Source organism: Rhinopithecus roxellana, chromosome 10, assembly GCF_007565055.1.
Source record: "Rhinopithecus roxellana isolate Shanxi Qingling chromosome 10, ASM756505v1, whole genome shotgun sequence".
Classification (NCBI taxonomy): Eukaryota; Metazoa; Chordata; class Mammalia; order Primates; family Cercopithecidae; genus Rhinopithecus; species Rhinopithecus roxellana.
In genome coordinates, this window is record NC_044558.1 from 16,745,344 (window position 1) to 16,760,998 (window position 15,655).

The window sequence follows — 15,655 nt, forward strand, 5'->3', positions numbered from 1 at the left end:
AGGCTGAGGCAGGAGAATGGCGTGAACCCGGGAGGCGGAGCTTGCAGTGAGCCAAGATCAGGCCACTCTAGCCTGGGAGACAGGGAGACTCTCTCTCAAAAAAAAAAAAAAAAAAAAAAATTAGAAAGTTAAGAAGTCCCACTGCAGTAGAGGCAAAAGAATGAGGCTCTAGCGTTCATCAGATTCAAGCCTGCTGAATCACAACTTATTCGCCCTTAAAATGAAGAGACTAGACCAAACACATTTTAAGGCATTTTTTAGTTATAAACATTTCAGATTCTAGTAAAATATTCTAACATATAAAAAGTAACACTAAAAACACAGGTGAAACACAATGAGATCTCAGTTATTACTGATGAAGCAGTAGATAGCAGCTCTCATTTTTCCACAGCAGACTTACAGAACTGTTGTTATCTGTCTGAATGCTCAGACCCCTACACCATATTTCCATTCAAACATTTAGCTACAGGATCTAGCAATATAATTCATCAAAAATTACACACTAAGAAAAGATAGCCCACCAAAATGTCAGGTGACTTTTAGCACTAGAAGGCTATCCACTGAGTTGCTTTGGTTGTTTAGTAATATAATGATGTCCTAACTTGTCTATTTTAATGAATATATTACTAATAAGACAGATACACATTAAATTTAAAAAAATGACTTTATAGCAACATAAGCTAAAACAGGGAGGTTTTTTTTAAGCAAGTAGGAAATTATAATTCAGTGTTTTTAGGAAGTTGTTTGGCAATATGTGTCAAGAGTTTTTTAAAGGCTAATATTCTTGGCCCATAATTTCACTTCTAGAAATCTATCCTATGGAAATAACCAGAGATATGGTCAAAGATTTATAAATGAAGATGTCCATCATTATTGATAAAAAATAAACTATGAAATAATATTTCAAAATTGAGAATGGTTGAAAATGATAATATAAACAATTATATATTCATCAAAAATCAACTTTTAAAAATGTTATATGGCAAAATATGCATCATAAAATTCTAAAAATCAGTATTCAAAACTGTGTATACAACATGAACTTTATTGTTTAAGAAATAAGACTAGAAAGTAAAATCAACTTGTCAACAGGATGATGAAAATTACAGATGAATTTATTTCCCTAGTTATACAGTTCCAAGTTTTATACATTCCAAATTTTTCAAATTTTACATAATGATTATTTGTATAATAAAAATATATAAGGTTATATTTTTTTAAAAAAAGTAACACTAAGTTCTATGTTATAATTGTTTTTAAACAGAATGCCAAGGTGAAATGATGCCACGCTCATAGGGCCCACTTGACAAGTACAGTCGTATGATGAATACCTTTTACCCTTCTCCACTGCCAGCAGCCAACCACTGTCCTGACAACCTTTCCATCAATATGACAAACTTGTCCAAAAAGGGACTGTAGTTAAATAATAAAAACTGGAAATAATTTTAAGTGCGGTCTTTAAAAAAAACCAGTACATATTTTGTTGCCATCTTTTTAACTGTCAATCAAGTGAAACTTCCTCTCTCAGCATTAAAAAAAAAAAAAGACTCTAACCCTAACACCATACTTATTAAATGGTGAGTCTAAACTCTTACAGATAATAATCTTAACAAAATTCAAGGCTTAACTTTCTTTCACCTAAGATTTGATTTTTTTTTTTTTTTTTTTTTTTTTTTGAAATGGAGTTTTGCTCTTGTTGTCCAGGCTGGAGTGCAATGGCGTGATCTCAGCTCATTGCAACCTCTGCCTCTCAGGTTCAAGCGATTCTCCTGTATCAGCCATCCCAGTAGCTGGGATTACAGGTGCATGCCACCACGCCCACCTAATTTTAGTATTTTTAGTACAGACAGGGTTTCATCATATTGGTCAGGCTGATCTCGAACTCCTGGCCTCAGGTGATCCGCTCGCCTCACAGCCTCCCAAAGTGCTGGGATTACAGGCATGAGACACTGAGCCCAGCCAGATTTGATTTTTTTAAAAAGTAACCTCAAGCTTCAGTTCTGAAATCAGCATCAGAATTTGAAAGCAAGACCTATGCCCCAACCCAAAGTAAGTGTTCAATAAGTATTAATTCTAGGAAGACTCACAGTCCCCTTGGTCAGCTGCCCATGCAGACCAGGCTGCCACTCGACTTCTAACATCCACCTGGGTGACGGTCCCAGGGGGCGCAGGGGCAGGAGCTCTGGGTGGAGGCGGTATACCAGGGTCTGCGTTGGAAATCATCCTTAAAAAGATGAAAACAAATAGAATTTTTACCATCTCTATTTCTATAACATATCAATTAACTCAACTTGTGGTACTAGTTATTAAAATTCAGAAACAACTATGTCAAGGGGCAATAAGGATTTCCTAAGCATTCCATATGATGCATATTCATGAATGCATATGAAATAAAAAAAAATTAACAGTCAGCTGAAAACTAGGTTGATTTTCTTTCTGAGTCTCATGTGATTTGGAAGAGCCATGGAACAATTACAATCCTACTGTCTAGCTTGTATTTCCCTAGGATACCTTCTCTTCAAGTGCCACTCATCTTTCATGACTCTGTGACTTCCAACGCAAGTGAAGCCGTATCAGAGAAAGACCAAAAATACGGAGAGCAAAGGAGCAAACGCACTGACAAACTTGGGAGAACAAATGTGTTGAGACTACAGGTTATGATCTATACAATATAATAATATACTTCCATGGAAAATAATTCTTCTAACTCTTTGGGGGAAAAAAGCCTTAGAAACAAATCAATTCCACCCCTTGATTTCTTTTAATAATTTTACCTCAGGGCATCAGGCCGCCTCTTCTGTTTCCCTCCTTTACTGTCACTGACTGCACTTTCAATATCTTCACTAATTAGGTTTGCCTGCAAGGAGATACAAGTTACCTGAAAGTTGATAGATTTTTCTGAGTCTTGATATGTAGTTTAAAACAGGAAAAGGGATTGTTCCTTGTCTGAATCAGTAAGTATCTTGATGTAAAAAGTCTTTTTATAAAAATTTTATGAAACATGACTCTTGTGGTTTTTATAATGGTGAACTATATAATGACAAGATTTTAAACACTGAAGAAATGTTTAAAGATTATCTTAAAGGGAAACTATCCTTGAATAAAGGAAATGAAGAAGGCAAAGAAAGGATATGCATATGCTAAAAATGAAACTGAGTAAAAATCTCTAATTGGGAAGAAATTAAGGGGTTAGAAATTCCCACACATAGAACAAACAGAGTTCTTTCCCTTTCTCATCCTCAAGATCCACTGGATATCTATTAACCTGAGCAAAACAAATATTTGGGTTTAAGGCAAATCCACTACACCCATGAGATAAACACCAACACTAGGTTGTACCCCTTTGGGTAACCACTTTATTTTGTCACTTCAGGTAAAAGTTAACTTTCTACAAACAATTAACTTTTCCAATACTTTTCCAGTAAGAACATTCAGTTAGATATTTCTTGGGGATCAATGTGAGATTCACAGGTAAGAAGTTTTTGTTTGGTTGCAAAGTTTGTTTAGAGCCAGTGATTATCACTCTATATTAGAATGTTGATGAGATGCACCATCTATGTTTGTGCCTCCTTGTTCTACGTAATGTTTTCTCAAATATGTACGCTTGTATTTCTTTTACAGTAAGCATCGATAATCATAAAATTTTGGAAATGATAGGATATTTAAAAGAGCATCTCATCGGTTCCTTCTAATTAATAAAACTGAGGAGTACTTGTATGAAAGGGCCTGGCCAAGGTCATGTTGCTCGTTAAATGAGAGTGCCAGTGCATCCCAGTCCAGTGTGACTTCCTACGACCATTAAGTTTCAATAAGACATTACAAACATCCTGTCAAAGGCTTTCTGTTACATAAGATACTAAAATTGAAGATGAAAAGACAATTAAAAATAATTTTAAAAAAAAAACCCAAAGAAAAACTGAAGATGCCTAGGAATCATCAATTTCTTATACTGGGGCTATTATATTTCTAAGAAAAATTTTGCTGCAAAGGTGGGCAGGAGCAGTGCATGAAGTCCTATAATAAAGAAACTTTAAAAATCAAAACCAATATTGCACAATGAGCCATATAAAATAAACTGCATTTTTCATTGCGTTTATATTTTTAACTAGCCAAGGGAAAAATGTCTCATATGCAGAGTATGAAACCAATGTAGTAAATGCATATAGTGCTTGGTGGTATGCGAGCTTTTGGAGTTAGGACAGAACTATATTCAGTAAATACATTTTGAATCCATTATCATTACCATTCCATATCAAATAAAGCAAACTCTTTGTTCCCAAACTTAAAATCCAGAAACTTTACACTATGGCGTAGTAACTTTTAGCTCCCAGGGGGACTTTTTAGAGTACAGATACAAACATCGAATCTGAAATGTTTTTTAACTTAGGCCTCTGGTTTATAAAATGTTTGAATTAAATTTCACTATATTTTTAAAGCAAAATGTTCCCTTTAATATTTATTGAATATATCTAACCTTACAAAAATTATAATATACTATGACCTTCAAAAGGCACTATACAAAAATCTGATGAATATCACTTACACAAATTACCTAAATGCCAGTTCTTTTAGAAGAAGGTTTTTAGAAAGTCATCTATGATGTAAATTGAAATTAGAAGAAAATTATAAAATACAGTTTACAGTCAATTTTACTTTATCTATCATCTTTAAATGTCAAAAAATACAGAAAAGATCAAGTGACTGTGCTAATCTCCTAAAAGTTCTTTATAAAATAAAATTACATGGATATTTTATAATGTATCATCAAAATGTTAAATCACTGCCTTAGCAAAGTACCAATTAACACAAAATGATTTCTCTTTTAAAGAAAACAACTCCGGAAATAAACACATTCAAGGTTGAAGATAACTTCTAAGGTCCAATAAAGCATCACAAATTATAATCATTTGAAATTACACTGTACTTTGAAATAGAAACTTTCAGGACACATCCTGTTATTACTGGCTCATCTATTTTCACATATCATTTGGGAATTACAAATCCTGGGCAATGATTCGAGTCACATAATTAAATGGTGAACTTTAAATCAATATCGTGGGAAATGTCTAAGTACTTCATTGCAGTAGTCCATGCTATGTGATTAGTGCAAAATAAATTAGAATTACATGATTATTTACTGTCCACAAAGCATGATTTCTGAACAATCAATTTTTAATTACAAGTTTAAGGCATTTGATGTGAATTTAATATATTATCTACCCTTTAAAAAAAAAAAAAAAACAGAATGCCTCTTATTTTTAAGAGACACAATCTCACTCTGTTGCCCAGGCTGGAGTACAGAGGGGCGACTATAGCTCACTATAATCTCCAACTCCTGCCTCAAGAGATTTTCCTCCCTCAGCCACCTGAGTAGCTGAGACTACAAGTGTGTACAACCACACCTGGCTAATTTTTTAAATTTTTTCAGTAGAGACTGGGTCTTGCCATGTTGTCCAGGCTGGGCTTGAAGTCCTGGCCTCAAGCCATCTTACAGCCTCGGCCTCCCAAAGCACTGGGATTACAAGTGTGAGCTACTCTGCCTGCCCCTGATTTTATTAACATCACCCTAATTTCTTTATTTACTTGCCATGGAAATCCTAGGGAAGATACTAAGGTATTTGTTTTCCTTACAAGATTCTCAGGAACTAAAAATCTAGTACCTAATATGAGATATATTATCAAAATAGGTAATTCAAAAGCTGCCAGAACGTCTGCTTAAAGAGGAAACAAAAATTTCACCTTTCTCTTACCTTAACCTCATCACACTGGAAAAGATGAAGATCTGGCTTGTTCTGGGTTGGCTCTTTGCACACCAGGGCAAGCACTGAATCATAGCTGCATGAATGCATCACAGCTTGGCAGTGCTGGATTGTGTTTAAAGGAAAATTCTCCAGTTCATTCTATAAATAAAGTAAGCATTTTATTTTGTCAAACTTCCACCCATTTTCAAACAATCTGAAATGACTGTAAACATTAATATTTGTGGCATTTTCTTGAAAATAAAATAGTATAAATTTTACACACTTGCCTTTGATTCTAAATCAATCAGGCTCACAGCTCTGTCATCCACTTGAAGAATCATATCTTGAGTCCACACTTTGCCCTTGGCATCAAGCAATTTCAACTTCCTTATTCCATCATCAACAGTGATCATAGCATCTTTCCGATCCAGGATAAATGTAGTCAAGTGCTTACGATTGGCAAAAAGGAAAAAGATTTATAACAGATACAAATACATACAACCTCTTACATTTCCAATACATTTTCCAAAAGAAAATCAAATTAACCTGAGGTCAGCTAGCAGAGAACGACAAACATAAAGTGCTCTTAAAACTTCATGACTATTTTAACGAGAGAATAAAGCCAAGCAGGGTTTTTTGGGGTTTTTTGAATAGAAGAAATGGTGTTTTGACTCATAAGATACCTAAATCTGTTTCATACTGAGCCATGTTGAACTACATAAACATGATATTAAAACAACTTCTTAACAGCTTAAATAATATTCTCTTTAAGTATAATTTTCCCTATTTTATTCTCTATTATGGTTATTTAAATGCTGAACCTAGCAGCATTTAAACAGCAGGCTATCTGTATCGGAGCTTTAAAACTATGGACACTGATTGTAGCAACAGCACAATTCTAGTCTACAGGAGCTGTCAAACTATTTAATCCACTAAAACCACTTACTGAAACAAAACTGTTTAAATTTGATTAAGCATGCTTGAGATAGGTAGAAAACTGAAAAGAAGAGCAATTTAAAAATTACTTCTCTGCTTAAATATTTTCTATTATAAGCAGAGGTCATCTAGATAAATTCCAACCAAGAGCAAATATCTTAAAAGAGAGCAAAAACTTAAAAAGAACCCTTATTTAACTAGAACTAGTAATAATTTTAGTTAAACTAGAAACTAAACTGCTCACTGAAACTGTCAAAGGCTTAATTTCAAGAAGATTCTACAGTACAAAGTAGAAGCCATTATCCTTTTTTAAATGAAATAAGGGCCGGGCGTGGTGGCTCAAGCCTGTAATCCCAGCACTTTGGGAGGCCGAGACGGGTGGATCACGAGGTCAGGAGATCGAGACCATCCTGGCGAACAAGGTGAAACCCGTCTCTACTAAAAAATACAAAAAAAAAAATAGCCGGGCGAGGTGGCGGGCGCCTGTAGTCCCAGCTACTCGGGAGGCTGAGGCAGGAGAATGGCATGAACCTGGGAGGCGGAGCTTGCAGTGAGCTGAGATCCGGCCACTGCACTCCAGCCTGGGCGACAGAGCGAGACCATCTCAAAAATAAATAAATAAATAAATGAAATAAGACTGGCAATGATAAATGAGTGGTAGTTATGATTTTAAATCATTCTTTATGAAAATAGACCACAGACTAACAAGATACTTTACATGTAACATCTGTTTTAAAAAACCTAAACAAAAAGGTCAGTGCAAGTTAAAATACATCATAAGAATGAAATAAAACCGAATTCTGATTTAACTTCCAACATTTATGTTCCTCAAGTGTCACTCTAAATACTAGTAAATGCCAAAGCATCTTACTTCAACACGGTATTGAGATACGTCTGACACACTGCTGACACTGTCCCGTGCATAATTCTTCCTTTGTTCTGAAAGAGAAATTGAAAAAGCCATGATTTGTTGCCTACTAACCTGAAGTTCATATATTGGTATCATGTGGTTATCTCTAAAACTAGTCTATCTCACGTATAAATACAGTAGCTGACAAGTTGTCATTGTGTGGTGTATCTGAAAACACTCATTATTCGCAGTAAATCTAAAAACCACAAGAACGTCTAAATAATAGGCAAGAACAATTAGATCCAATCTATGTTTTTAGAATTCCAAAGGTTAACAAGATTATAAATATTATAAGAAAAAAAGTTATTTCCTGTAAAGGTTTTTTTAATCAGTCAGGGACCTACTGTTTTGACAAATCAATTACAACTGGCTTATAAATTTCATCTGTTACTGCACTGATATCAAAATATAATTGCAAATATTGTCATAGATACTGTATTATATGAGTTAGACTACATTATTAAAATAATAGACACTACAAGGAACAACTCCTTTTGCAGTATCCAAACTGGGATACTGTTAGAGGAGATTTAAAACATGATTCAATCACATGGCTTGCCATTAAATATTAACAGTTTTCACACATCTACAGAACACACAAATGTGATACTTAGAATCATAAATATAAGCTGATAGGAAAAACAAGAAAGTCAGGTAGAAAGTTATTGCACCAAACTACTTAAAAAGCAAAAAGAAACCTTTAATTTTCTTTTCTGAAATGCTGCAAAACCAAAAAATAACATTAAAATATAAAATGTATGTTGGCAATATTCGGCATTTGTTACTGTCTTTTTAAAATTTGTATTTTTTTAAAATAGGGAACACTTCATGAATTTGCATGCCATCCCTGCACAGAGGCCACGCTAATCTCTGTATCATTCCAATTTTAGTATACGTGCTGCCAAAGTGAGAACCATTTGTTACTTTCTAATCAAGCAACTTGCTTATTTGTAAATTCAGAGTTGCCCTGTTTCTTCTAAACAGAATGCTATGATGAAAAATAACTTTGAGAGGGAGCTGTCAGATTTGTTCTTCCAGCTTCAGCTGTGTCACTAAGTAGGAAACCAAATTTGGGCAAGACACTTAAAACCCTGGGCCTCAGCACCCTTACTGTAAAATAAAAGGGTTAAACAAGGTCAAACCTAAACGCCTTTAAGGATTTAACATTCTGACATATAGATATGCCTTAGCTTCCCCAACAACCTGTTTTCTTTGTAAATGTAAACCTATTTATTTTAGTTAATATAGTTATTCTATAACAGAGAAGTTGTTTGGAAAGTTCTGCTGAACATAAAAGCTGAGCAAGTCCAAAAATATAAAGTGCATATGTACATATGCAGACTCAGAACGTTAACACAGAATTTTAAGAAAACTTAATAAATTTTCGTTTTACAACACATATGAAAGTAACTTTTCATTTATATTTACTTGTACAATTTAGATTAAAATCTCCATATCCTTGCATCAATATTACTCTGATACTCCAATACATTCCATTTTTGCTTTTGCAGCATTAAAAGTACTTAATAAAAACAGAAGCACTACAAAATTCACTCTCTGCTACCTTTCTTTTTTTGTTTGGATGATGACCTGAGGAAGTATGATCCATCTGGTCCTACCAAAATAATGGCATCAAAAAGAAAGATCTGGTTTCACCTAAAATTTTCTCTCCCAATATAACAAAACATAAACTTTCACTTACATGACTGTATTCCATATATTTTTAAAAAGTGAACGACCACGATTTTTCTGATTAGGTGTTGCGGATTAATCAGTGTGAGATATTAACACATGGCTAATTGTCCTTGCGACAGCCGTTACGACTCTTGTAATACAACATATAATTCAGGAATATATTTCACAAAACCACATCTAGAAACAATCACTATTTCAGAGTCACTGGTTCACCATATTCTAACACAACTGTCCATGACAGATTCAGAGCAGGAGAGTTCTGCTTACTTTGATCTGACCTTAGGACAGTAAAAGAAATGGCAGTGGTTGCCGTGACACCTAGTCACGGGAACTCCTGGATGTTCAAATGCTTGTCTTTTGGGTAATTTACTGGCAAATACAACAGTTGAAGATCTGAAACACTGTGTTTCTATTTAGATATTCTCATTATGAAGTATTAATAATTTATCCCTGACCTCCCGATTTCCTAACATATAGTTTCCCAATCCCACAGAAACATAATTTACAGAAATGAAAAGAAAAACTATCTGATAGCATTTTTAAACAGTGTGACATTACTGATCCCTCTGATTGCCTAGAAGATATGGTGTCATTTCTAATATTCCAAATTAAGAACCCACTTTAGGAATTCCTAAGCTGCTTTCTCTCCTATATTGTACAATAAATAAGTTGTATAAGAAACTACCTTTTAAAGATCCTAAAAATGTATAAACGCCATAAAATGGATTTATAAATAAATTAGTAGTTCCAGTGATTTTTAAGTCAATCCATAAGTAAAGGTTAATATTAACATTTTAATAGGCAATTTTGAAAGACATTTCCTAAAAGGCAATTATAATACATTTCTTTTTTATGAGAATCATATATATTCACAAGAACAGGTATAAATAGTAATTAGGCTCCTAAGCTAGAAATCTCACCAAAGCCTTAAAACAGTATAAAAAGCCTAACTAAAATCTCTCGACACTACTCAAGATGAATCCTCTAATGAAATTCACCACTGTTGCTAACAGTGGTTCTCATCCTTGGCTGCATGTTAGAATGAACTTGATAAAACAGTGTGCAGCTCATCTACTATATACTATCTCTTTAAGCAGAACATTTTCCTTTCCAAATTAAGAATGTAAATGTGGTCAAATGGTATATTAAATAATAAATACATGAATAAATATGGCAGTAGGGTTTTAGCTTTCTAGTAGTACAAGCTGCTCAACTCCCAATATAAGACGAAGTCTATTTCCCCTCCTATTCTGGCCCCTGCCTCTCTTTATCTCTCAGAATCAATTAGAGGTAGGATGAAATTTACTTGCCTATAGAACCACTGGTTGTGTTTCACTATTTTGCCTATTAGCTTTTATGTTATGGTCCAGAATGTACAGCTCCAAACAGACAGAATTACATGAATTCAGTAACCAGTGATGAAAACTCTTTACATACAATTTTATTATACACTATTGCAAAAACTGATATTCAACTCCCAGATCAGAAATACTAAATTTAGGTTTCATTTAATTTGTTAATTAGTTGAACTACAAGTATAAAAAGCATCCAGGTCTTGGTATTTATACTTAATTCCCTTTCACCTGCATTGCTGTTTACGCATAATATAACATTTGAAACGGCTAATATTCAGAGATACAGCTAATATTTAGAATTATTGTTCTCTTTCTCTGAAAACAAAAATGTTCCTTAGAGAGTAAGGATTTGGCCACTAACAAGAAAAAGGTAACATAAAAGCAGCTGCTGAGTACTCCTCTCTCTAAATAAAACAATGGGCTAGAACTCTTATTACTTTATAATTACGAAAACTTTCAACCACAGTAAAGGAGAATTCCTTTCCCAGTATCTTAGTGTCTACATATATTTATTCCATAGAGGAGAGGCGCTTAATGGGATCAGTGATGAGCACTGAGTGATAATTACAAGCTCTCAATATCAGGCAACTACAATCGCAGTTTGACGAATGAGTATCTGAACCAAGATACCATTATGAAAAACAAACAAAATCATTTCTTTAAAACTACATTATTTAAGAAGTAATTTTATTGGCCTGTTCAACAAATTATTAAAATGGCTTATTCCATGAGGTAAAAAAGGAGTTTTAAAATTTTCAGCTAAGTTGGGAAAACTGCCAAACTGTCTTTTTGAGTCAATTGCTGTGCCACATTCTATCAAGCTGAATTTTTGACTCAAACATTTAGCTCAATTTCCTGATACTATTTAATGAATTAGAAGCCATATACATCTTAAGAATTTCAAAAAAAATTTTTTTGTTCTGTAAAAAAAAAAAAAAAAAAAGATTTCAATGTTTTCTCTAAGTAAAATACATACCGTAAATAATAAGGATGGGCAAAAGAGAAACAGATTTTCACTCTTAAGTGCTACTTGAATATGTAAGAAATTGCTTGGGCTTTAATTATAACAATTAAACAGAGAGACTAGCTCCAAACCAAGATCAGGAGATAGAGAGACACACGAAGAGAAAGAAAGCTAGGTATGAAAAGGACAACATATGGAATGGATATGTGTTAAGAAAAATTCAGGAACACTGCTACAAGAGAGTTGAATCAAGCACTGTGTAGAACTGAAGTTTATAGTAAACCCAATTATACAGAAATTCACCATGCAGTTTATAGGTTACTTAATACTCAATGCTTACCAACACCTCCTTGAGAAGAAAAAACAAAGATGGAAAAACACAAATATATTTTCCTACTTGTTAACATCACAAAGCAGTTTAAACTTAAGGTTAAAATAAGACTTAAGGCCAGGCGTGGTGGCTCACACCTGTAATCCCAGTACTTGGGAGGCCCAGGTAGGCCCTTCACTTGAGGTCAGGTGTTCAAGACCAGCCTGGCCAACATGGCGAAAGGCTGTCTCTACTAAAAATACCAAAATTAGCCAGGTGTGGTGGCACGTGCCTATAATTTCAGCTACTCAGGAGGCTGAAGCAGGAGAATTACTTGAACTAGGATGTGGAGACTGCAGTCAGCTGAAATTGTGTCATGGCACTCCAGCCTGGGTGACAGAGCGAGACCCTATCTCAAAAAATAAAAATAAAAATAAAATGAGACTTAAAAGAGTACCTTTCTATCAAACTGACCCAATAGTATTTGTCCTCCCAATAATAAAATCTCAAAGTTAACTGTAGGTGTTGGTAATGACAACAAAATATTGGTAATTGGTAATTCAATGAAATGAGTTTTCTAGAGACAAAATGACTTTAAGCAGTTGGTAATTCATGAAATGATCACATTCCAAATTAAGCAATATCTAGTTTAAAGAGAAGTTACCGTTCTAGAAAGTCCAGCTATTTAGAACATAGCATAATACCCACACTTAAGTAAATGAAGTCTTCTAAGTGTTTGTTAGAGATGTCACCATGTCTTTACATTAACACGTGCATATTTTAACATACAGACTCTAGTGGAAAAGACTCTCTCAGCGGGCGCGGTGGCTCATGCCTGTAATCCCAGCACTTTGGAAGACGGAGGCAGGCGGATCACAAGGTCAGGAGATCAAGACAATCCTGGCTAACACGGTGAAACCCAGTCTCTACTAAAAATACAAAAAAATTAGCCAGGCATGGTGGCGGGCGCCTGTAGTCCCAGCTACTCGGGAGGCTGAGGCAGGGGAATGGCATGAACCCAGGAAGTGGAGGTTGCAGTGAGCCAAGATTGCGTCACTGCTCTCCAACCTGGGCCACAGAGCAAGACTCCGTCTGAAAAAACAAAACAAAACAAAACAAAACAAAAAAAAAACAACTCTCAAGTCCCCACTTAGAACCTATTTACTAAGAACATTTTTTTATGTAGTTTCCCAGCCCATAGATATCAGAAGCCATGCTAGAAGCTCACATGTTATAACAACATGGAAAAGGGACAGGCTTGAGACCCAGTCACATGGAAAAAGCAGCCCTAAATATTCAGAAGGGAGATGAATCTGAATGATTTGGTGTAAAGGTAAGGAATGCAGCCCCTGAGTTTCACAGTGCATAAACTAATGTGCACACACATGATCCTTTGTCACCAAGAAGATCATGTACCAAGAAGATCTGGCACCAACTGCTGTCAGACCCAAGGAAAGGGAGTATTTAATATACTTTACAGGTATTTTCCCTTAAGAACAATTTTAAATTTTAGTGATTAAAGGCTTTGACAGACAGTCTAGCTGGAAAAAATTATAAAATTTCCAGTATTCTGATAACAGTAGCTAAATAAAATGTTACTGTTATGAGATAACTGGAGGAGAAAGAAATTAATATTTATCTTCCTAAGTAAGTGTTATGGTGTCAGGGACGATAATGATGCAGAGTCTTTCACATGCTGGCTCGAAAATTTCTTGTATGATAATTTTAAAATGTCAAAATCGAGTTATTAAAATTGCCACATATTTTCACTATTTTCCTTGAATAAATTAATATGTATTCAAATAAGCAAATTTATTGTCATATACAAGCATAGTTCACAATACATTTATGCCACTTATAAAAAATATTTCTAGAACATTATAGGGAGCGAATATGGAATATAAGTTTTAAAATATATAATGAAAGTCACCTCTTGATTCTGTCAAAACATCACTATAATGAATTGTCTAACATTTGGAGGTAATATCAAAATATTAAATTTGAGAGTCTTGATGAATCTGAGGACCCAGGACAGAAAGTGACTCTCCAGTACCACTCCCCATTTCCATGATGGCGTTATTACTTCTGTTTTCTCATATAAACTTACCACAGAGTTATTATCGTTTTTATTTTATACATGAGGAAACTGGGGTCAATCATTTGTGCAAAACAGCAGCCATTTGGTAGCAGTACCATGATTCAGATCCTCTGACCTCCAAAACCCCTGCTGCCTTTCTGAGCACATTCAGTGGAAGTAATCCGGGTGGCCCATTATGGTGTCAGACCTGAAAAGTGTTCTCATGAAAAACTCTACATGAAACTTCAGATAGAGTATCTAGACTGTGGTCAGTGCATAAAAAACAGTGTGAACATTCATGTTCCAGTGCACAAGACAGTATCCTCCTGTTACAAAGATGTTCATGAAGGCAAATTAATTCTTGGAAGATGATTTCAACTCATTTAAAATTGTAAAAGGATAAATTTTACATAAGATGCATAAACTGTGAGAAAACAAACTGTATCACAAATCTCTTTACTAAATTTCCAGTTAAGAAGAGACACTGCCAGCACACACTGTTTAAGTTGCAGATGTGGTTTCTTTCCTCTTTGTGTAATACCCACCATTGTCTCTCAACACACCACACAAAACACACAAAGAGTGCCTTGCCTCTGAGAGTTCTCAGAAAATGCCTGTGGAATGAATGGACAGATGGATGAATGACAAGGGAGAAATATGTTCATGTTTTGAAGATACATATAATCTCTTCTTGGTGACAAAGGATCATGTGTGTGCACATTAGCTTATGTGCTGTGAAACTATTCCTTACCTTTACACCAAATCATTCAGATTCATCTCCCTTCTGAATATTTAGGGCTGCTTTTTCCATGTGGCTGGGTCTCAAGCCTGTCTCTTTTTCATGTTGTTATAACATGCATACTTCTAGCACGTGACAATAGACGCTATACATAAGTTAAAACTATGCAGACTGGGATGCTAAACACTTCCAAAGCTACCTAAAAAAAACTTCAACTAGAATCTGTTTATTGCAAAGCTATCTTCAAAACATGAACATATTTCTCCCTTGTCATTCATCCATCTGTCCATTCATTCCATAGGCTTTTTCTGAGAACTCTCAGAGGGAAGGTACTGTGTGTACGTCTTTGTGCGGTGTGTTGAGAGACAGTGGTGGGTATTAGAAACAAAGAGGAAAGAAATCACATCTGCAACTTAAAGCCATCTTACTTGTAAGCCCAATCCATTGCTAAGACCTATTTCCTCCCTATAAATGCTTCTTGGATTTGCCCCTTTCTATCCATTTCTTTCTGTCTTGTTTCACATATACACTGTTCATTTTCATTATAGTATACACAATTGTTACACTGTAATCAAGTTCTAAGTTATGTGACTTTGATAATCATCTAACTTGAAAAGGGGGCCTCACTATGCTTTATATGTAAAAGGAGGGAAATAAAATTTACTGCTTAAAAGCTAATGATTTTCCAGGCCGGTCTCGAACTCCTGACCTCAGGTAGTCCACCCACCCTGGCCTCCCAAAGTGCTGGGATCACAGGCGTGAGCAACCCCGTCTCTACTAGAAATACAAAAATTAGCCAGATGTGGTGGCACGGGCCTATAGTCCCTGCTACTCTGGATGCTGAGGCAAGAGAATTGCTTGAACCCAGGAGGCAGAGGTTGCAGTGAGCTGAGATCATGCCAATGCACTCCAGCCTGGGCAACAAAGT

At 35.1% G+C, this 15,655-nt stretch overlaps 1 protein-coding gene and 1 non-coding gene across 5 annotated transcripts in view; both read right to left on the bottom strand.

The window, feature by feature from the left end:
• EPS8 (epidermal growth factor receptor pathway substrate 8) overlaps positions 1-15,655 on the bottom strand; it is a 171,283-nt gene that overhangs the window by 44,734 nt on the left and 110,894 nt on the right. For all 4 annotated transcript variants that reach the window (XM_010368476.2, XM_010368475.2, XM_010368477.2 and 1 more), the window contains 5 exons: positions 7,549-7,616; positions 6,029-6,190; positions 5,751-5,900; positions 2,775-2,857; positions 2,088-2,224 (listed from right to left, as the gene is read on the bottom strand). In XM_010368476.2, coding sequence (XP_010366778.2) covers positions 2,088-2,224; positions 2,775-2,857; positions 5,751-5,900; positions 6,029-6,190; positions 7,549-7,616 — 600 coding nt within the window. The remainder of the gene's footprint in view (positions 1-2,087; positions 2,225-2,774; positions 2,858-5,750; positions 5,901-6,028; positions 6,191-7,548; positions 7,617-15,655) is intronic.
• On the bottom strand, positions 8,398-8,501 carry LOC115900134. Its single transcript, XR_004059813.1, has one exon. It is a non-coding gene; the product is annotated as a U6 spliceosomal RNA (small nuclear RNA).